This window comes from Meleagris gallopavo, chromosome 3 (assembly GCF_905368555.1).
Source record: "Meleagris gallopavo chromosome 3, MGAL_WU_HG_1.1, whole genome shotgun sequence".
In the NCBI taxonomy this organism is placed as follows: domain Eukaryota; kingdom Metazoa; phylum Chordata; class Aves; order Galliformes; family Phasianidae; genus Meleagris; species Meleagris gallopavo.
This window is the reverse complement of record NC_139406.1, coordinates 61053529-61077092: the sequence shown is the minus strand read 5'-3', so window position 1 is coordinate 61077092 and position 23564 is coordinate 61053529. Positions and strand designations below refer to the sequence as shown.

General features: G+C 41.4%; 1 protein-coding gene across 1 annotated transcript in view; it reads left to right on the top strand.

Moving 5' to 3' along the window:
- Positions 1-723: 723 nt before the first annotated feature.
- The window catches only part of CPA6 (carboxypeptidase A6), an 86441-nt gene continuing 63600 nt past the window's right edge, over positions 724-23564 (top strand). Inside the window, exon 1 of the mRNA XM_085221223.1 lies at positions 724-943. Coding sequence (XP_085077349.1) covers positions 852-943 — 92 coding nt within the window. The 5' untranslated portion in view covers positions 724-851. The remainder of the gene's footprint in view (positions 944-23564) is intronic.

Below are 23564 nucleotides of genomic sequence, written 5' to 3'. Positions count from 1 at the left end.
CATCTACTTTTTATTTTAACTGATCCATGTGAATTCTATAAACCACATTTATTTGCAATACAACTCTCCCTATTTTCTTTGCTATTCCCCGTGCTCTAGTAACCCAGCATCGGGTGGGTCTTTCATTCTCAGCAGCATAGAAAAAAACAAAATCACAGTCATTAAAATAAAATAAAATAAAATGAAGAAGAAGAAAGAAGAATACGAGGAGGAAAAAAGAAGAAGAAGAAGAAGAATATGAGGAGGAACAGGTTGCTCAGTAAAGTTGTGGATGATCCCTCCCTGGAAGCATTCAGGCTGGACGGGACTTTGAGCAACCTGTTCTAGAGGGAGATGTCCCTGCCTATAGCAGGGGGTTGGAACTAGATAATCTTAAAAGTCCCTTCCAACCAAAATCACTCTGTGATTCTATGAAGTAAAAACAAAAGGGTTTTATTTGGTTCTCTCTTCTCTTTCCCACTGCTCGGGCCCTCTCTCGGCAGCGCTGTCACTGGACATCCCACCTTCTCCTCCCTTGGCGATGCCTAAGAGTCTCTCTCCACCACCCACTCTAACTCCCGTCACGCTCTTTCCCCCGACGCCAACTCACGGATAGATCCCTAGGCACGGCGGGGCTCTTCGCAGCGCACCTGTAGCCGCCGCCCCCCCGCGGCACCCCGGCAGAGCCGTGCCACTCGCTCGCCCCCAGCCCCCGCCCCGTCCCCCTGCCCCGCCGCCGTCCTCCCCCGGCTGCCGACCGGCGGCGACACCTCCGCCCGCCCCGCTCCGCTCCTCCCCGGCCCCCGCCTCCGCGCCGGCTTTGTGTGCGCGGAACGGCGGCCGCCGGGCGGAGAGGGCGCGCTGCCCGCACCATGCCGCTCAGCCCGCGCCCCGCCGCGCTTCTGCCCCTTTGTCTGCTCTGCCTCCAGGCTGCGCTGCCTCCCCGCCGCCCCCGCTACGCCGGGTAAGTGTCCCGCTCCGCTCCGCACCGCACCGCCCGGCCCCGCCGACCTCGCGCGTACCCTGTGGGCGAGGGCTCGCCCTCCAGCTGACCGCTCCTCGGTGCCGTCGAGCGCGGCGTGCGCCGGAGATAGGTGCTGTGAGGCATCCGTGTGAGGATGCTGCGCGGAAAGACGGACAAAAAAAAGTTTGTGTCCTGGCAGAAACTGCCATTCTACAGGAGGAAGAAGAGTTGTAGGGGCTTTGGCGTGCTCAGGAGAGAATGGAGGTTTGTATTCGCCTTTGGGGAACATGCTTAGTGGGACTTAAAATTGTGTTTTGAAGAAGCTGAAATTTTTGAAGTGTGTTCAGGTTTAACCCATAAAAAGCCCAGGCAGTACAGGAATTTGGTTAACCTTCCTGCGATTCCATCATGTACTTCAAACGAGGCTTATTTTTATCATTTAAAGTTCAGGTTTGTGTCAGAGAGATGGAATTTAGGAGTATAAAGAAAACTGTGATATTGTTGCTCAGCTTTGGTGCATCCAAAGTGTACATGTTTCCCACTTGGTTTAGAGACTTTCCTTTTAGTGAGTATTTAATGAAATTGTGTCTGCAGAGATTTATGATGGAGATAAAAGAACAGCCATGCTGAGGACCATGAGAAGCCAATGGCATCTCTCTACATACAGTATAAAACTCCTTCAAATTGATGAGCAAATTCCTTGGGATAAGCACACATCACTGCGAAGTAGGAGTTGTATTCTTTTTACTTAATTAAAGGCACATGGATTCCACTACTAAAGCATAGTTTGATGCAAACAAATTACTTGAGCTCCATGGACTTGCTAATGCCACATGAAGTCATTCCCCCCACATCCCTGTTTCACACAGCAGTGGTTGAGCCATTGACGGTTGTCACCATCTCCATTTGGTTCCCCAGTGCCAATATGTACCTCTGTGCAGAACCAAACCAGCCCCTGTAGTCAGGAGCCTGCCTGGCAGTGCTGGAAAGGAACAGGACAGAAAATGAAACACCTCTCCAATGCCAGAGTCCTGTCAGAAGTCCTGTGCAGCAGCATCTATGTTCTTATCTATGGAGCCCATCAAAGGGTCATAGGCTCAGTAAGACACCGTTGTTTTTTTTTTACTTTTTTTTTTTTGAAGTTTTTATTCATTTCTTTTGCAGATTACATTGAGATGAATAACAAACTCTAGGTCCTAGACATAACTTTTTCTGAATATTAGTTACGTGTTTTGTCCATTGATGGATATCTAAGATGTCAAAATATATAATTCAGTATCCACTAGGTTTAAATGAGTTTGTCTATTTATAATCTAGCCCGTTAAAATAGGAAAAAATACATGTAAATTCAATTACTGTATCTCTGAAAATTTCTGTGATTCATCATTTTTTCGATTCAATTCATGAATGTTAACCTTTTTAAAATCATGTTCAAATGTCTGATGAGCTCTGGATGGTGTGAGTGATGCCAACAAACTCTCCTTGTTGATCTCCTGTTGATCACTTTGGATAGTGATAGGACAAGGGAAAATGATTTTAAACTGAGACAGGGGAGGTTTACATTAGATATTAGGAGGAAGTTTTTCACACAGAGGGTGGTGAGGCACTGGGACAGGTTGCCCAAGGAGGTTGTGGATGCCCCATCCCTGGAGGCATTCAAGGCCAGGCTGGATGTGGCTCTGGGCAGCCTGGTCTGGTGGTTGCTGACTCTGCACATAGCGGGGGGGGGGGGTGAAACTCGATGATCATTGTGGTCCTTTTCAACCCAGGCCATTCTGTGATTCTATGATTCTATAATTCTATTATCCCTGTTTTTGTAGCCTTCACAAACAGTCTTGCAGAGAAAGATTAGACTTCCAAAATTTGGAAAAGCACAACAGAAAGCTCTCTTGGGAATAAAAGACCAGAGTTCATTATAAAAACTCTTGGTCAATAGGCGGTTGTAGTAAGGAGCTGAGATGTATTTACAAGTCTTGTTGGTTATGTGGTCCTATTTGAAACCAGAACAGAATGTGTATCACAGAATCACAGAATCACAGAATTGTAGGGGTTGGAAGGGGCCTCTAAGAGATCATCGAGACCAACCCCCCTGCCAAAGCAGGTTCCCTACACCAGGTCGCACAGGTAGGCATCCAGGCGAGACTTGAATATCTCCAGAGAAGGAGACTCCACAGCCTCCCTGGGCAGCCTGTTCCAGTGCTCCGTCACCCTCACCGTGAGGGTGGCCACTATCCCCTCATCAAGGTCATTGATGAAGATGTTGAACAAGACCGGACCCAGCACAGACCCCTGGGGGACACCACTGGTTACAGGTCTCCAGCCAGACTCTGCACCACCAACGATGACCCTCTGCACTTTGCCAGTCAGCCAGTTCTCAACCCACCTCACTGTCCACTCGTCTATCCCACATTTCCTCAGCTTTGTTATAAGGATGTCGTGGGAGACAGTATCAAATGCCTTTCTAAAATCAAGGTAGACTACATCTACCGCTCTTCCCCCATCCACCCATCATGTGACAGCATCATAGAAGGCCACCAAGTTGGTCGAGCACGACCTCCCCTTGGTGAACCCATGCTGACTACTCCTGATAACCTCCTTTTCTCCCAGTTGTCTGGAGATGGTATCCAGCACAAGCTGTTCCATCACCTTTCCAGGGACGGAGGTGAGGCTGACAGGCCTATAATTACCCGGCTCTTCCTTCTTGCCTTTTTTGAAGACCGGAGTGACATTGGCTATCCTCCAGTCTTCAGGGACCTCCCCTGTTATCCAAGACCTCTCAAAAGTGATGAAGAGCGGTTCGGCAATGACCTCCGCCAGCTCCCTCAGCACACGTGGATGCACCCCATCAGGTCCCATGGACTTGTGGACCTTAGTACTGCCTAGGCGCTCATGCACGTCCTCTTTCCTGACTAAAGGGAAGTCTCCCATTCCCCAGACCCTCTCACTAACCTCCAGGGTGTGGGAAACCTGAGGGAGAGCCTTTTCACTGAAGACAGAAGTAAAGAAGGCATTCAGTATCTCTACCTTCTCAGCATCCCCCGTTACCAGAACCCCCCCTCACTTAGTAAGGGGCCCACATTCTCCCTAGTTTTCCTTTTGCTGTTAACATACTTGAAGAAGCCTTTTTTATTATCCTTTATCACTTTAGCCAGATTCAATTCCAGGCGGGCTTTAGCCTTCCTCGTTGCATCCCTGCAGGCCCTGACTACATTCCTATATTCTTCCCAAGTGGTCAGACCCTAGCACATGTGCCAAACAAATTGAAAAATATAGCCTATAACTTTACTGATCTTCTCAATTTCTACCATTCTGGCATTCTCTGTGTTAATAAAAATGAAGAAAAATCAGCATAAATCAGGATGAGCATTAATTTAGAATTTCAGATATCTTGTCCTTCAGAGGCTTCTGTCATGAGCTCGGGATCTTGGGCAGAATTGTTTCATTTCCTCTGTGTGTGCAACAGTTCATTTTCCTCCATGAATATAAACAGTTGAGCACTGAGCTCAACAGTAGCATGACTGTAAAGAGCCACCGCTACTGAGCCTGGTCATCACTCAAAAGGAAAAATGGACTGGGAGGTTCATTTCAAGAAAGGCAATCAGGAGATAAACATAGTTGTCTAATGTTAATCATTAGAGTGTCCCAACCATCTGAATTCTTTCTGTGCTAAGGAGTTTTTTGTCAGAAGCTGTACCGTATAGAAGGAAGTCATAACTATAATTAAGGCAAAAGTATGGAAGAAAAGAACAAAAAAGTTAATGGAAAACACTCCTCATAAACTCAGAGCAGCACTAGGAGGCACAGAGCATTGTAGTTCTTTAGCTGAGAACTCTGACCTTAAGACAATTGATATTCCATGTGTTTTTCCAGCCAAACTCCTCCAAACTCTGTTCAGAGCAAGCCAGGTATGCCATATGGACACATCTTTGAGCAAATACATTCCAGATACCTCTGGGAAGCCAACAAATAGTTGAAAAGTCACAGAAATGAGCAGCAAGTGAGGCAGGAGCTCTCATGCCCACTGAGCTCTTGCAAAGACTGAAGCACAAATGTATTTGCCTTCTTAAAGGCAAAGTAAACCAGGACTCATTGGTCTCCAGTAGAAACAGTTTAGGGAATGACAGATGCCTACAAGGTTTGAGTTACATGGAGGTGATGAACCTCCTGCTGAACCAGTGGTTAGTGGTTCCCTGTGTCTTCAAGTTAAAAAAAGTTGGAGGCATAAAATGAGTCTAGTAAGAGTCAGGTTGAAAATAAGTTTCTTTACCCCGCTAGGGTAAGACTTGTGGAACTCTCTGCTGAAGGATGTGAAATGTTTACAAGGATATGAGGGAGTTTGACAGATCCATGGAAGAAAGATCTACTGAGAGTAATGGAGGGTACCCCTGAAATGACAGCCAGGCCAGGAGATTGATGATTGTCATTGGAAGAGTACTTACTGGTAATATCATACACTTTTGTTTGTTGCTACTCTTCTTTGGGCCTTCTAACAGTTAAGAAGAGCAGGTTACTGAAGCAGACATATTTTTATTTATTTATTAATTTGTTTAGTACTAAATGCAACAATCTTCCAGCTCTTAGGTATTCTATGAAAGAGATGGTTTTCCATAAAAAATGTCAAGATTTCTTAGGGGAAAAGGCACCTTTCTCATTTGTTTTAGAATTCACTACTACGTTCCTTTTACTCCAGCTCATCTCCCATCATCCAATCGGTGGTGGCTGGGCATATGCCCTTTGTTTCTGCTTATTCAGGAGTGTGAGTCATCTCACTTCCAATAACCTAATGCAGGTAAAGGCTGGAAAAATAATTGGCCAGTTCCTCTCTTAGGTTTTGACTGGAGATTTTTGGGTTATTTTAAATACTATATTGAGATGTTAACTCCTCCAAAATGTTAGGCTTATATCTGTTGCAATGCAGCAGATACTACCAATTCTTTTGGTCAGGCAAAGGCTATGATGCATTCTTATTGTGTAACAACTGTCTAAGAAAATCTGAAAGTGAGTTTGGGGTGGGTAAAAAACAGAAAAGAATAACAGTGTGTTCTGTAAGCCAGTATGTAGCACGCTGAACATCACATCCCAAAAACTGCATAAACCAACTGGTCATGCAGATAATGCTCTCAGATCTGTGCTTCAGCAAATTTCAAATATTTTAATGCCCATTAATATCCCAGCATACCATAGCTGAGTGTCTCTGATCTCACAGTACCTTACACACAATAGTTAGCAATTGTTCTGTCTCATGGAAAAAACACATGGGAGTGTGATGAAAACTAGTTACTGAGGGAATTGAGAAGTGGAAAGGAGCTCCTCCTGTGCTGTTCCCTTCTGCAGATTTTTTCCAAATATTTAAAAAAATAAAAGTTCTGCTTTGCTGTGTAATAAATGTTCTTTCCCTCTTCTGCTTTGGTCTCCTTTCCTACTTCCAAGTCAAAGTAAAATGTCATACCCACAACTGGCAAAAAAAGCATTTGGAAAGCACACCAGCAGCATTGTATTGAAGTTAACTGTATTCTTTTGGATGAAATTCACACATACTTCTTCACTGGATGATGTCAGGGATCTTCTAAAAGGTGAAAAGCTGTGAACACTCCAGTATCATGCACAAACAATTTTCCTCTTATCAGCTAACTAATAATTTAGTAATAAAAACACTTGCAATTGCTAAAAAGAGCCCAGATCAGTGAAATCCATGAAAACTCAGGCACTTCTATATCCATTCTTGCCTCACGACCACAACTTTAGTTTTTCTGTTTTCTCATCACCTGATATTCCCTCAGCACATCATCATTTATGTTCTCCTAAAGGAAAAAAAGAGTACTGCCAAGGTTTTATTCCTTTTTTTTCCTTTAAGACCAGGCATTTTAAATCCACCTTTTACAGCCTCCCTACCCTCCCTATTATAAACGAGAAATATGAAGTGTTTCAGTTGCTCTTTCTTACCCTTTTTTCCTTTTCCTTTTTTTTAAACTGATTAGAACAACAGTTCACAGCCACATTACCCAGGCAGAGTGAAGGCTCCCAGCTCATTATGGTTGTATGGTTCGTGTGTCCATGTGAACCTGATCCCATACTTGTCCAGGTCAGGATTTTGGTGAACAATGTTGTGATTACTGTCACATGTAGAGAAGAGAAACAGAAAGTCTGAGGGGTAAAAGAAGCCACAAGGAATCAGAACATGGCCACAAAAGTAATCTAAGGGATGGAACACCTCCCCGCGAGGACGGAATGAAAGAACTGAAGCTGTTCAACCTAGAGAAGAGAAGGCTCCAGGGGGACCTTTCAGTATCTAAATGGGGGCTGTAAGATAGAAGGCGACAGACTCTTTAACAGGGCCTGTTGTGATAGGACAAGGGGAAATGGTTACAAACTGAGATGAGATTTAGATTGGATTTAAGGAAGAAGATTTTTACAGTAGGGTGATGAAGCACTGGGCATAGGTTGCCCAGATAGGTGGTGCATGCTTCTTACCTGGAGACATTCAAGGTCAGGCTGGATGGGGCTCTGAGCAACCTGACGTAGCTGTAGGTGCGTCTGTTCATTGCAGGTAATTTGTACTAGATGGCCTTTAAGGGTCCCCTCCAACTCAAACAATTCTGTGATTCTGTGGGCAAAAAGACGTAAAGAATGAGGACATGGGCAAAGTTTGCAACCACACTTGGGAGCTTAGAACCTTTCCTACCTCTCCTACTGTAGATGAAACCTATGGTCTTCTAGCAAGAGTGGTTCTTTGGGAAGTCCAATTTCAGCAAACACAGTTTCCTCATTTTTAAAAGTATATAGTTACAAATAGGAATGTAGTATATTATCAGAGAAAATTCATGTTTGACCTTGTGTTTAAGTCCAACAGTTATGTTCTTGGAACATAAATAAATAAATAAATAAATAAATAAATAAAACATAAATTTAAGATGTACTTATACAAAGATACTTATAAAAAAGAGTATTTACATATCAAAACCATCTACTCCCTTAGTCTAAGCCATTCACTTTGAATCCTCGGAGCTTCTGGTATGAGTTTCAATGAACCTCAGTGTTCCCACTTGTACACCATACCCACTTCCTTCCATTTGCTGCTGTCGTGTGTTCACTCTCCTGGAGACACTCATGGGCTTCTCAAAATGATTTTTAGCCTGGAATGTTTTATACAGGACTTTCAAAAGCACTTAGCCAGGCACAGATACAACAAAAATAATGTACAAACTTTTTTTTTTTAATTAAAAAATAGAATCCAAGATAAGTGATCTACCTACGTGAAAGAGAGCAAAATTAAGTTGCAATCCTAGAAGGAAAATCAAGGTTCTGGAATGAACAAATATGAAAAAGTGAAGCTAAGAAGCTGCTTTTCTTGAATACATTGCTAAAACTTTGCAGAGAACACTAGTTTAGTACATTATATAGGACTGTTTCCCACACTGCACAATAAACAGGAGCTCAAGGTCTCCTGAAATTTTAAAATCTGTAAAAGTGTGATCCGTACATCTGAAACAGCCTTAAATGGTCAGAACACCATAGGAAACGTTTATTGTTCTATGCAGTTGAAGAGGAATGGCCATCATTAATCATTTCTCACTATCTTCAGGAGGTAAACTATCATCTCTGTTTCACAGAACTGTCTTCCACTTATGTTTCCTCCTTAATTTTACCTCTGAACGCATAAAAGAAATTGTATTCCATCTTTCATTGTAAAACATACTATTTAAGGAGATGCACTGTGAGTATAACATTCACACAAGAGTCAAGAAAGAAGCTGAGATTGAGACCATATAGTGGGAATCTGTTCAGCAGTCTGTAAGCAAACCCTGCTGTGAGTATTCATACAGCAGCAAAAACAAGAACCAGTCAGTGCATTTCACCACTCAGTATTTTTACTGTTCAGGCAGCATGAACAGTAGGAGATAGGGTGAATTTCCCTGCAGTTTGACCCTCTACATCAAATGAAATAAAACAAACTGTAGAGCTACTGTCCCCTGCCCAACTAGCTTACATATTTATGCTATCAGTATTATTTTTCATGCAGAAATTTTTCAGTGAATTTTGTGTTCTCTGTTCCATTTACAATGATAAGTAGGTCTGATTGCAAAATGAGAACTTATAGCTATACATTAGACTCTTTCCAAAAAACCCCACTGCAGACAAATCTCATAGAATTTAACAGAACTTTTGCTGGTATTGGATTTGCAGAACAGGTCTACAGGCAACAAACTTCTGGAGACAATCCCAATCCTGAATTTTTTTCAGCCCATTTTGATTCTGATTTATGAAATTTGTGTTCACACAACTAAGTAAAAAGATGTGGTTCTAGTTTGATATTGGTGTTAGAGCAAAACCTGCATTGATTTTGCTCTCTGATTTGTACTCAGCATATCAGGTCAGAATGATTAAGAGATACAGATTGTAAAGAAGGAATTGGCAGTGAAAACTCTGAAACAGCTTTCTGTGCCAGGCACCTGAGGGTAGGTGAGCCAAAGTACTCCGAATTAAAATTCAGAGCAACAAACAGATGAAGACAATATATTCCTTTCTCTCTAAGACTTTCTAAGACTGCCAATTGAAGAGGAGGGCCACTGACCTCATTGCTTTCTTGTGGAACAGAAAGGTACTGTGCATGACCAAGGAGGAGTAGGGCTGCTGCTGGGTGCTTCTCCCAGGGGCTGGCAGAGAACACAGAGCTACTCCAACTGCCCACAGCTGCCAGGCTGTGTGCACAGGGATGCAAGGCCTGGCAGGGCACTCTTCCCCAGGGAACAGCGAGACTTCTGAGTGCATGTATTGAAAGAAAAGACACACATTACAGTTATCAGGCAGTGCGCACAGCTGCACTTGCTGAGGAGGAGATGCTCTAGACTGCTTAGCTAGCCATGGCATTGCTAGCTGGTTGAGAGATGAGACTGTTCCCCTCTATGCTGTGCTAATGCAGCCTCGCCTTGAACACTGGGTACAGGTTTGGGCACGCCAGTACAAAAAAGACATATAACTATTGGAGAGCATCTGAAGGAGGGCTGTAGAGGTGGGGAAGGATTTGGAGGGCAGTGTATATGAGGAACAGCTGAGAACACTTGGTGTGTTCAGCCTAGAGCAGAGGAGTTGAGAAAAGAGAGAAAAAGATGCTTGTTTTATTTTATTTTACTTTAAAGTTGCATTTGAATAGTAATTTGTGATTACTACAGGTCTGAAAGGCTCAGGTAAGAAAATGGTACGTTTTTAAGTACAAGGCAACATAACAAACTTTCTATTTGTATTTGCTTTGAGAGATGGCACACATGATAAAACTATGAAATTATTTTGGCCATTTCCTTCTTTTTCTTCCAAGGCACTGCAAGTGTTAACTTTACTGAAATAAATGGACAGGTTAATCCCTTGAAGTCAGATGTTTGATTAGAAAAGTCAAGTATGGGATAGAACCTTGAAAGAAAGACAGGTCTTGAGGACAGCTGTGAGAAATGAATTTAGCAGGCCTGATGAAAACTGGTGCCCTTTGATTTATGCGACTGTGTTCCTACTGAGATTATCACCAGATGCTACTCTAAAGCTTCAGGATGAAGACACAGCTAAGCCCCTGCTCCCACTAAGGGCAGGTTGCTGCCAGAAGAGCCAAGTATGCTCCCGCTGCTCCAGATGTGCAGCCCCTGCTCCTGTTCTGGCACTGGCACTCCTTTGCCAATAGTGACCAAATTTCAGAGCAAAAAGAGCAGAAAAGTATTTTTCCTCCTTTTTATTTATTTATTTATTTTTACCTGGACTAGCTCTCAGCTTTTCAGTCTGTGATCTGGCTGCTGTAGAGCCTATGGAGCGTTAGCACTGGCTCAGAGGAGTGGCAATTGCTGTTTTTTCTTTTCATGGCTCGGTTAAGGGCTTCAGACGCCCTGTGAACATATGCACAGGAAAAAGTCCTCTGAACTCAGCTAATTCAAGGTGTGCACTCCAAGAACTCCATGGTTTTAAGATAGTAGAATGTGGCTTCCAGAACAATTCTGACAGACAGATTTCTCTCTGCACTGATGTCAGTGGAACAATCTCAAGTGAGTGTTTTAGGCTCACAGTGAGTATAATGGGATGCTTATTTTCAAGTAAGCTTCTTCTTAAAAGTGCAAAAACTAAATAAAAAGTCAAGCTTTTTACTAGCCATAATCACATATGATATTTTGAATCAAAGAGGCTTCATCATTCCTTCCTAACCTCTAAGTCCTTTATGTCACAGTCAAGTCTGACATAATAATGTCCACAGAAAAATAACCTCTATATTCATTAAACTGGTGTTAGACAAACTGCAAGTATTTCTCAAGAAAACAAGGCAGACATTTAAGTAAGGATTTTTTATTAGGAGCTCTGGCATTTTTGTCACAGTGAGCTTTCAGCGGGGAAATAAACTTCAGGTTCACTTGTGCTGTACAGAACAGGCAGCCAAGAACATACTCTGCCTAAAACTTGTACCAAATAACAAGAATCACCATGTAAGCATACTGCCAAGTCCCAGCTAATAAGCCTCGTGATGCAACAGCATGAGCTAGCATCTTTGCCGGCAGTACACAGCGTAAGGACATCCTGTGGCACAAGGACACGTCTGTATTCTGCTCTGTTATCAGCAGACTGGATCGCTGTTCCATCTGCCTGTGATAGTGACTGCACACACAAAAAAAATGGGACATCTAGTTAATGGAACATAATATCTAAGGAATTTGCCTTCTTGTAAAAATGGAACGGTTTCGTCTTCAGTCTGCTCAGCTGAGCTCGTTCTATTGTTTTAGTAAAAGCAGTTTTAGTGCAATTTTTAAATCGTGGTCTAGTCAGTAAACTTAAAAGGAAATCAAAACACTGGGGTACAAAGGCTAGAAGCTTTTATATTCACTATCCAACAGCATAAAAATAAGTTGTGATTTTTTTGTACTTTCTGAGGCCTAGCATAGAACTTTAACTGCAGCAAAATATTTAATTATTAGACAGATTTTGAACACTACTGCAGGAGTTGTTTCTGTTCTGCATGGCATCCTGAGGGAGAGCTGCGGTTCTCCCACCACAGCAGCTACAAGTAGTGGGAAGCGCTGGAAACTAGGACTTCTGTACAGATCTTAGCTTAGGCTACATGTTGTTCAGAGAAACACAACCAAGTCATCATAGAATGGCTTGGATTGGAAGGGACCTTAACAATCACCTTATTTCAACCCCTCTTTCATGGATAGGGTTAGCACCCACAAGATCAGACTGCCCAGTCGACATCATCAGACAGACACCTGAAAAAGGCTCTGATGTGGTCATCCCAAGTGGTTGTGGGAAACTGACATGGGTATCTCGGGCTCCAATTTGGTGAAGAATGGCCGAAGGGCTTCAGCATGTCTTTCTGTCTATGGTATATGCTCCTTGTCACCTGAGGTAATCATGTCTCTGAAGCCCTGCATCTAGCCCCAGCTGCCAGAAATACACATAAACTAGAAAATAGGTGTCCGGTGATTTCCAGTGCTTTTGCAGTTCAGAAACAGTTAGTGGGTGTCACAGAGCTGGAGACTTTAGGACCATCAGTGTTCCACTTTGAGATCCAGAACCTCTTTTATGAGTACTTAGTCCCTATACTAGTTCTGTGCAACCCACCTGTGTGTTCTGTTTCCCATGGCCATCCTACCTTCGTTGGACCTGTCCTCTCTTTTCCATAATATAATAGGAACTTCTTCACCATATGATGAACAGTGGACTAAAAGGTACGTGCAAATTATGATAGCAAAGGCAGCCACTGCCTGACCAAAGTACAGAACTATTTGTGATGGTTAGTGCATGTCACACACAGATGGGAAGAAGCTCAAAGCAAGAGAAAGACAAATTAGCTTAAGCCTCTGAAAGATGATGAAAAAGTGAAGTAAAACTAGTTTCCTACAAGGTAAGGAGTCAGGGGAGACTAGTGTACAACATGAGATGTCCTCATGCCTTCATGAGGGGCATCCTCTCCAGGTGCTATGCAAGCTTCCCTGTGGAATCATGGGCAAAAGGAGACAAGGGACCAGGAAACTTGATATTTTACTTCTGTTGAATGAAAAGGAGGTGAGGAGAAGTGAGGAGAAGTGAGGAGACCTACAGCCAGAACTATCCTACCAATTTGCAGGAGAGTGCCATGAAGCAGCTCCGAGTGAAGAATTACAGAGGACAACTAATCCACACTGTGCTGTATGAAATCTGATCTTTCCATGCTGTTTTTCTTTAATCCAGAGTCCGTCATCTCTGCTGAAAAAAATTCTGGTGGGCTTTTATGTATGGCAACTGTACCAGGGGTGGTCTTTGAATTAGAAGGAGTTTGCTCACAGAGCCTGCAGCAAGTCATGCCAATTAAGGGGCTGCAGGGTTCAGAGCTATACTCGGGAGAAGAGCAAATGGTACAAAGAGCATCCTCTGGTATGGAACAGCTCAGTGAAAAGTAGGAGGTGTGAGCAAAGAGAAGCCTAATCTTTAGGAGTATATATTGTGATGTGAGATTACCTGAGGGTAATCAATGTTTTAAAGATTTATTGTAGTTGTAGAGGATCTAACAGATTTCAGTTATGTTGTTAAAGCTAATTAAATGCAGTCATAACGATGGAGTAGCTAATAGCTGGGTAATAAAATGCTAAATAATCATTCTATTAAAATACATAAACAACACACACATACACAAGAACATTATACAAGAGGAAAACACAGAGATCTCACCAGGAGGACCAGGTTCAAAGCAGCCAATGGAAAATATAATTATTAGGGTGTATTTCGCAACCAACAGTCCATCTGCCCCACTGGAAAATATTATGTTTTCAGAAGAAAAAAACAACACAAACTTCAGGCAAACAAAGAAGGATTTCTTAAATTAGTCATTGTATAAAGAACACTGCCCCTTACAAGAGTAAATAAATGGGTGAGTTTAAGGTAATATTTTTAAAGTTATCAAATTACACACCCAGTATTTACACTCAATGGCTATAAAATACCAGATGTCATACCATGAAGTAATGATAGAGGAAGGCTGGAATCCATTGAGGAAAAGTCAGATGCTAGCTCTTAGCACTGAGATCTTACTCATAAAGCAAGTCTGCTTCAAACGTAGGAACACCAACCATGCTTCACTGCTTTCAAGATTCGTGTTCCCATAGACTGTGGGGTTTTGTTGTCTTAAGCTTGGTTATTATTCATGTGATGCAGGGAAGGGGGAGTGTAAAAGCGTGTGTGATGGAAGAAAATAAAAGTAGCTGTCAGGAGTTGTCTCATCTTATGATAGGGACTAGCTAAAGGAAACACTGCCTGTTGGATGCATGTCTTGATGTATGTGTTAGGTCACTCCACTATCTATTTTACAAAAGAAAAATGGTGATACAGTAAAAAGGCATATACTTCATTTCAGATGGAAAATGCAAAATTCTGATATAAATGCAAAGTATTGCTTCATGTGTTGTACTTTTTCTTGCATAGTGTAAGCTTTTGGAAGCTTAATCATAGCATGTAGCATGCAACTCCATTTCCCATGAAAACTTACGTGAGAATAGTTGGGGACAGAAGTATAATAAGGCAAACATATAAAAAGAAGCTGCAGAAAAATAGAGCCAACAATTTCATAGTTTTATACAGCTCTGTATTTGTGTGGTGTTACTTCATACAACACATCAAGGATAGCTCAGTTTGCACATGTGTTCCACATCACAGCTTTATACAGTGAAATAATTCTGAATGGAAATTAGTTCATTTCATGAATTTATCTCAGTATACAATGTAAAAAAAAGCAACACAAATTGTAAATGTATATTCACATAAAAGCACAAAATGTGATTTTAGCTGGATTTTTTCTTTTAATTACTAACAGAAAAACTAAACACAGCTGTGTATCTAGGTTCTAATGTTAGTGTTTGTTGGGCATACATTGTCTGTGTTTATTTCACCCCCCCCAAATAGTTTAGTTTATATTTTACTAAATCCTACTCCTCTGGGCATAACACAACAGCCCTTCTTTGTCCTCTTCTAGGACAGAATACTGAGGCTGGTGTTCAGCGTTCATCACAAGTTCCAAAATGTTCTTAGTAGGTTATATTTCTTCATGCAAAATTTCTCAACTTTATCGTCCATTTCAGTCAAATCGAGCTAAATCCTATTTTGTCATGTTCACAAGAAAAAAAAAAAAAAAAACTCAGCAGAAATACATAGACCAGCAGAATCTTTCCCTCTTTCCCTCTTCTCTCTCTGGTATTTCAGATGGGGAACATTAGAGTCTCGCTTTGATAGATTTGCTGGGTGTTACAGCAGCAGAAACAGACTTTAGTGAAAATGCTGCTTGAAGAACAAATCTTGGCAAGTAACAGCTCCCTGATGGATATAGCATTTGGCATCAAATGCTATTCACATGATATCGAATGTTATTTCACAGAAGGCCTATACACAGAGTTTCTCAGTTGTCATTTTCAAAGGATCTTTCCTTTTGCTTGCTGTGCAGGTGCTGAGATGCGATTACACCCTGCTGTGTTAAAGCCAGCTCCTCTTCCTCTTACCTATCTCTGTTCTTATTCCCCTTCCTTTACTTCACTGTTCTCATAGATTGCTGCAGACAGCCTGCAGAACAGTTTTTGGCAGGGATTGGCATTTCACCACATGCTGGTTCAGCAGGTAACTCCAGGTCTCAGCGGTTTTGTGTTTCCTGTCTAATCAAGTAGCAGTAGTTTCAGCTCTAACACAGCTCTTTTGGACAGTGGATCCAGCCAGGATGATAAATAGCATTATACTGACGCAAGTAAGCTTAACAAACTTTTCTTATTATGAATGCTTTCAATTTTCTGTTCAGCAGAAGGCAACAAGCACTGCACAAAATTGCTTGTAAGCATGGAGTTTAAGAATCTAGCAATTTTCCTTAGCATTTCATTATTTTTTGTGAATTATAATAGCAAGAAAGAACCTCAATTGCATTTATGAAATTAACTGGTACTTACCATCAAGTACCAGCAGATAAAGCTGTTTCTTGAGGTGCTGAATTGCTATGAGCAAGCCTGAGTAGTTGATGTGTGTGTGCAAGACTCTACTGATACCATCAGAACTGAATATACTTTTCTCCTGTTTTCTTTGGATGCTCTTGCTTGTTTGTTTTTAGTAAGTTTCTGAGAGTTTAAATTTGTGATTGAATAAGAGGGAAGTAAGCAGGATGTCGTAAGTAGTTGGTCTAAAAAGTCACTATCTATCCCACTCCATTTCAGTCCGAGGTAACTCGAATCTTAAATTAAGTTGATAGCAGTGCCCTTTCTCATTAAAAATTGTGTGTTTTTATACGTTCACACATATTTATGCATAAAATTTCTGAAATGGAGAAGGCATTAACTATATATATATACATTAACTAAACCTATTAGGTCAAAGCGACATGCACAAAGGTAACCATCTTTCATACAGAAACTATAAATAGCATGATGTCATTCAGTAAGGTAGACTAAACAATCCGTCTTTGCTAGATAAAAACTATAAAATCTTTAGAAACGTTTACTGTATCAGGTATCTGATGAAATTTACAGTAATAAATCTGAGTGATTTAGAAACCCTACAGCCCTGCAGAGAAGGACTAGGGGGTCTTGATGGATGAAAAGCTTAACATGAGCCAGCAGTGTGTTCTTGCAGCTTGAAAAGCAAATGGTATCCTGGGCTCCATCAGAAGAGGGGTGGCCAGCAGGGACAGGGAGGTGATTATCCCCCTCTACTCTGCTCTTGTGAGGCCCCATCTGGAGTACTGTGTCCAGGTCTGGAGCCCCCAGTACAAGAAAGACAGGGAGCTGTTGGAGGGGGTCCAGAGGAGAGCCACAGAGATAATCAGGGGACTGGAGCACCTCCCCTATGAAGACAGGCTGAGGGAGCTGGGCTTGTTCAGCCTGGAGAAAAGAAGGCTGTGGGGTGACCTCATTGCAGCCTTTCAGTAGCTAATAGGAGCCTACAAACAGGAGGGGAATCAATTCTTTGAAAGGGTTGATAACTGCAAGACAAGGGGAAATGGTTTTAAGTTGAGGGAGGGGAGATTCAGGTTGGATGTCAGAGGGAAGTGCTTTTTAGAGAGAATGGTGAGGTGCTGGAACAGGCTGCCCAGAGAGGTTATGGATGCTCCATCCCTAGAGGTGTTCAAGGCCAGATTGGATGGGGCCCTGGGCAGCCTGGTCTGGTGTTAAATGGGGAGGTTGGTGGCCCTGCCTGTGGCAGTGGGGTTGGAGACTCATGATCCTCCTCATGGTTGGAGATCCATGATCCCTTCCAACCCTGGCCATTCTATGATTCTGTGATACTCCCAAGACAATTGCAAAATGCCCTAGGCATCTGCTGTCTGCTCACTGTTATGCAGAATGTGTGCACCATGCTTCATAAGTTTAACTTTGGCTACGTGGAGTATTTTTTTTTCTATGAACACAGCAGTGAACTATCTAAATAAAACGAATGATTTAAAATCTCAGATGGAGGGTTTGGTATTTCAGTAGCAGTGCAAGACATAACACTTAAGGAAGATCTCTACATTTGTTTGGGGTGGTTGTTTTTGGTTTGGGTAAGCTAGATGCCAGATTGATGTTTAACAAATAATCAGTGCAGCAAATGTTCTTCAGCATTTGATAAACAAATGTAAAGGCATGTCTCAGGAAATCATCTGTAAGCTATCAGAGCAATGCATGTAACATCTGCATCTGTTACCAGAGATGCTGCAGGACTCCAGCACCAAGATTTGTACTTGATGGCTTAATGAGATACGTTACACTCTGTCAGTGGGGTGAGCCTTCCAAGTAGCCCCTTCACCATCTTCTGTGACTTCTCTAGAAAGAGGAGCCAACTGTTTTATCACATCACATTTGGAGTGAATATTCCAAGCCAACCACATCTTGAACTGCAAAAACAAGAATTGCAGCTTTGCCAGTTAGAATTTTGGGAGGATAGCCAAGGTGCTGCAGACCAGTTTTGATGGAGTTACAGTAATAAAACCAGGACCCAGCCAAAAATGAATGTTTCTTAATTTAAGGGAAAAGTGATTACCAGTCAAGTAGGTGACATTTTCACAAATTTCAGTTCAGAGCATTAAGCCTTGCTTTACCTGGGTGAAAACAAAAACCTTACCATCTAATAACAACTCTAGGATTTTTGTTTATGAGAGCTAATGAAAAGTAGATTGCATTTCTTTTCTTGGTAAAAAAAAGGACTCCCAAGCCATAGTACATCCATTCTCCGCTCAAATAAAAGTTTTTTTTCAAGAAAAACTTTTCTTCAAGCATATAACTTGGTTATGTTGATGAAATGCCACTGCCACCTCACTTTTTGATTCTTGATTTACCTATTGGGTTGCTTGGGAAAGAATCAGCCATAAAATTAGATTAAGAAAACTGAGTAAGTCTGGGGTAGCCTGGCTCAGCAAGTTCAGCTTTTGGATAGACAACAGTAAGCAAGCTGTTTTTTCAAAAAATTAAAAAGTTCTCCAAAGTGAAGGAAGCTGTAATGCATTCCCCAACCATACTCCACAAATATTTATATTATCTATCCATAAACTGACTTTATCAAATTAAATTAAAACCTCCAAATTCTGTCTTACAAACATTTATCCATAAATTAGGTTATATTGGTAACAGATTCTGAGCCCATGGAAGTCCAAAGTACTACTGGAAGTAATAAGATGAACTATTTAAAAGGATTTTTTTCCCTCTTAAGTTGGTAAGAAAGATTTTCCAACTTTTGTTTAAATAAAAAATAATAGAAGAACTCTTAGATATGCTGGTGACCACGGTACCTCACATTGGATTACAAACATTTTATGCTGCCCTTTTGGGATATCAATTACAAGGCCCAAAAGCAGAGTTAGTAAAGGACTCTTCCAGGCATGAGACATCTGGTTCTCTGGAAACCTACACAGACATTTATATTGCCAGCTTTAAATTAGGCCTTTGAATTTGCCACGTGCTTTAGCTGGTGATGGGCTGTCTGGACTGCCATGTGTTCCTGGTTGTGGTAGCTTTAACATTTAATGTGTAGGTTTATTTCTTTCTCTTCTCTCACTTGGGACGACCTCCACAAAGGTAAAACTTCATGATCAGTCGTAATATTTAGAGCTTAGAGCATTGCTCTTCTGAGCCTCCAAGTGTACATTTTTCATTGGTTTTCTAAGGGCTGGTACAAATTTACAATGTTACGAGAATTGTGATCTGGAATATTCCTGGGCATCACCCAAAGCTCTTACACATGCAGACATTCAGAAGAAATAATTACATTTCCCATCTGTACAAAACCATCATCCACTGACTGGTCAGAAACTTGTAAGTCACTTACTTTACTAAATTGAATCTGAACTTCATATACTTGTTTCTAGTTTGATGTTGGCTTTGAATACAGAATTACTGGAGGAATTCAGCTGGGGGAATTCTGTTTGCCAGTGATAAAAATGAGGGCTAGGATCAGACTGGGAATGTCATCTGAAATACAGATTGTAAATAGCCTTGTTTACATGAATCTTGATTTAAGGTATTCTGCAAAGAAGCTCCTTATTGCTTTTAGAAGTAAGTGAAAGAAATTTTTAAGGAGGAAAATAATTCTCATGTTATTTCTTGGGTGTTAAACCCTAAGAAAAAGCATAAAACTGCAAAGAAGTTACTTTCCAACTGAAGTGAGCTAGGGAATGGAGGAATCAAGATAGTTCAGTCTTAATCCATTCCTTTTGTGTGTGCGTGTGTTTCAGCATCCTAGTATTTCTGCCCTACCTCTGACACTGTGGGCATGTATAAAACATAGCAGCTCTGCTGAATGCTCAAGTGCATTCTATCATGAGGCCTTCAGGACCATGGAGCAAAAATATTCATATTGATCTTCAGAATTACTACTTTTTTTTCTGCTTAGATGGAAAACAGGTCTCCTTTGTGAACCTATGTGCTCGAAACCAGTAGATAAATAGAAAGCCTGATACTTTCATTTTCCTTTGCTCATGAGTTTTTTAAACTTCCCTCAGACTGCAGAGACTGCTTTAACACCTGAAGTCAGCACTTAGGAAGAGCAGAAAGCAGCAGGGCAGGAGATTGCGGTCAGCTCTGTCTCTGGCCCTGGACACTCTTCATCACAGGTGTCACTTACTTCTCTTGTCCCCCAGGAGGTGATTCAGTGCCAATTTGTTACGCTGAGTGACCGTCCATTGTTTTCATCCAAACACCTTCTGACTTTTACAGGCTGAATTTGACATCAGAATAAAAAACCTTCCCTCTTTATGCCAGTCCTTCTGTCTGTCTGTTCATGTCTTCGTGTCTAAATCTCCATTTCCTTCTTCTTCAACTGTTTCTGCCAGTCCCCTGCCTCTAACTTCTGCAGTGCTCTCCCTGCTCCTGTGATAATGATGCTTTCACTCCTCTTCCAATTTAGTGTTCATTTAGAAAGCACTGCTGCACAATCCTTAGACCAGTGGTGGGCTACATGGATTGAATCTTTCCCAAACTGATATAAAAAAAATTGTACTCTTCTATTTCTACGCGTGCTATTAACCTGGTTTCAAAATTATTAAAATAGTTTAATCCATTATACTGGTATAAAAAGGGGTCCCACGGAAACAGAATTTCCCTTAATTTCGCTGTAAGCAACAGTGGAACAAGGGAAGTCAGCAGCTACTCAGCTCTTTAGAGGATACCCAAAGGCAAGGTTTAAGTGTTGTTCATTAAGTGTGGAAGGAGTAAGGAGATGTACAGCTTCAGGAATCCAAACTGACAGCGAGGTTAATGGCAAGCAAGCAATTACCGTGCTCTGCTCCTTAAAACAGGCACGGATCTGGTGCATTTCTGTAATATACTGTACTTATCTGGCACAGGATCATGTGATAGAATGGTCATTTAGAAGAGTAATAACACCGCACCAGTAATGGCACTCAGTGCTGCTGCAAACTCTATCAACCTCCGACAGATTAACAGGCTCCCTGTGGACAAATAGCACCCAATAATCATCTACCTAGGGAATTGGGCATCTGCTCACTTTATCTGCTGAACTGACAGCCTCTGTGTTACACAGTTCATTCTCCTGACAATTGACCTTCAGAATAAATGTGAAATGCAAACCTTGAAGCATGTAAAGAGCCTCTAAAATCTATCAAATCACTTTATAAAATATATCACTTTTGGCTCAGCCAGAGCACTTCCTAATTTACGGCTGACGTTAACGTGTTACACAGAAATAACTGAACATGAATACTGAAGAGGAAAGAAGCCATAAGCATCAGAATCAGCAGTTAAACTTTTAAAGCACTTAATTTTGAAATTTAGGCTAACGGCATGAGATTCTAAAATCCGTAAGAACAGAGAATTTATGTTTTTGCAAAAGACCTTTAGAAAGCCATGCTAATGCATAGCTAGATCATTACAGTATTTTATGGAGAAGTTTAGAAGAGAAGTGCTTTAGATTCATTGGCACTTGCTTAAAATCGTAATATTTCACAGAAGACTCTAATGTGGAATTGAAAAAGCTTATTTAACACATTTAAGCATGTACCCACTTCGATAGCACTCAGATCTCAACACTTGTGTAACACAGTGCCCTTGCAGACAGAAAGCATCTGTCAAGTAGGCCTGATAAAAACAAAGGTCTCTGCCTTTTTGGATGAAATTGGCATTTGATTGGTTAGAAATTCCTTTGAGAGTTTTTCTATTCTTTCACTGTCTCTAAAGAAGAAAAAAAAAAGACACAGGGCATAAGTATTAAAAGTATATGTACCTTCTGGAAGCTAATGAATTGACTTATTTCTCTGGAAATAAATTTACTGAATAGTTAATGACAAATCAGGAGTTACCTCAATTATGTCAGAAGTCTGAAGAGGAAACCACTCACCAGAAAACAGAAGACTTATAGCTAAAATGCTGTTGACGTGGGTTTGGGTGAACAAAAGATTTCCACAAGCAGTTGTGTAGGTTATGCACCCACACCATCATAAAGAGTTGTTCTGTAGGAAAGGACACGTTCCCAATTGTTATACTACATTTGCTAAGTTTAAAGTAAGACATCTGGTTAAGTTTAAACCAAAGCAAGCACTTATGATAAATATAGCTTACTGGGTCAAAATGATCATTCCTTTAGGTTTATACAGTATAGTTCTAACAATTCCTATATGTCTGTACTAGAAAGCAGTGCTATGTAAGCGTGCTTATGGGAGTGGATCAGCTGATGTAGAGGACCAGATATTGGACATAAATGCATTTGGGAAGGTTTTGCTTTGGTCTGACTAATTTGGCCCATTGTGGCTGGGGCACACTGCATCTCTCAGTTCATGCTAAGCCCAGGTCATGCACACTGAGACTGGTCCATAGATTGACCTGCACCCTGAGGCTGCTTGGCAACGTGACCCACATGTTGGTGAGCAGGGACACTCAGGTTCATGTCAGGAGTGCACTTCTCATCTGAATTGAAAGGTTTATGTATCTTCTGTCCCTCTGCCAACGTACATGCCTAAAGAATAAGTACTGCAGCTGCTAAATAGCATGCCTGCAGTGAAGATTTTTTTCCTAATCTCCATTGTTTATCATTGATAGAGAGACTGAAATCTCTGAAATGTCTTGGGGGAAGATATGAAATGGCTCTATTTGTGATTAGCTTTTTTTTTTTTTTTGGTAATTTGTGGGTATAATGGGTAATAGCTTCTGTCCAGAGTGATCCACAGTTCCTTTCTTTGTACTTTTTCTAAAAGCCTTACTCAGCCCCTGGCTCTCCTTTTTCAGAAGAATATTTTCCCATTGTAATCAGATTTTATTGCCTAAAAGAGAAGTCACTGCCTTAAAGGAACACAGCCAAAGTGCCTGCTCTGTACCAGCAATGCATTTGAACTAACAAATTTTTTCCTCTTTGGCTTTTGGCCCAGTCATGATAACTATAGAAGCAATGTTAGCTAATATAAAACACTGCCATAGTCCATTTCTTTGTTGGGATATGTGTGCTGAAGGATGTTATGTCAATAATAGCCACATCACCTCAAATCACTGTCCTCAGAAATCTGAAATGGGCTGGCTGACTTAATGCTGGAGCAGTTCGGGATCATTCATACAGTTTCTTCTGTTAGTTGATCAAAGCAAATGATATGTAGTGAACAGTATTTGTCTTTCTATAAAGAAGATGATGGGTGAAGCAAAATATTTACCTGTGTGTACCCGAGCGACACTCCTAGAGGACTTTGGAGAAATGCCCCATCAGCCATAGGTTGATCCCCTGGGGCAGGGGGATCTGAGGCCCCTTTAGATCTGGATCTGTGACCACCTGGGTCCTGCTGGTAGGACAGTGAGGTACCACTGTAGGTAAATGCACAAGGCAAGACTCAGCCCCATCGATGGTCTCTATGTACACACCATACCCAACTCAAAAATAACAAAAATAATAAAGCATGAACTTCCAGTGTTGTTTTTTTTTCCCTTGAATTCACTTCAGAAAGTTGTGTTTGTATCCCTCCTTTATGGAAACCAAAGCATCAGTAAGAAGAAATAGAAATTCTCTTCTAACAAAAGTGATTAATATCAAGCTTTCACTTCTGAAGTTTCTAAAAATTGAGTCATATTAACATGAGTAGGCTTAAGAAATGTCAGGCATGTTCCAACAGCCCCAGAGAGTGACTGAGGTTGGGCTGAGGATCTAAGAGAAGACACAAACTTGTCTGCGGCTGGCAGCTTCCCAT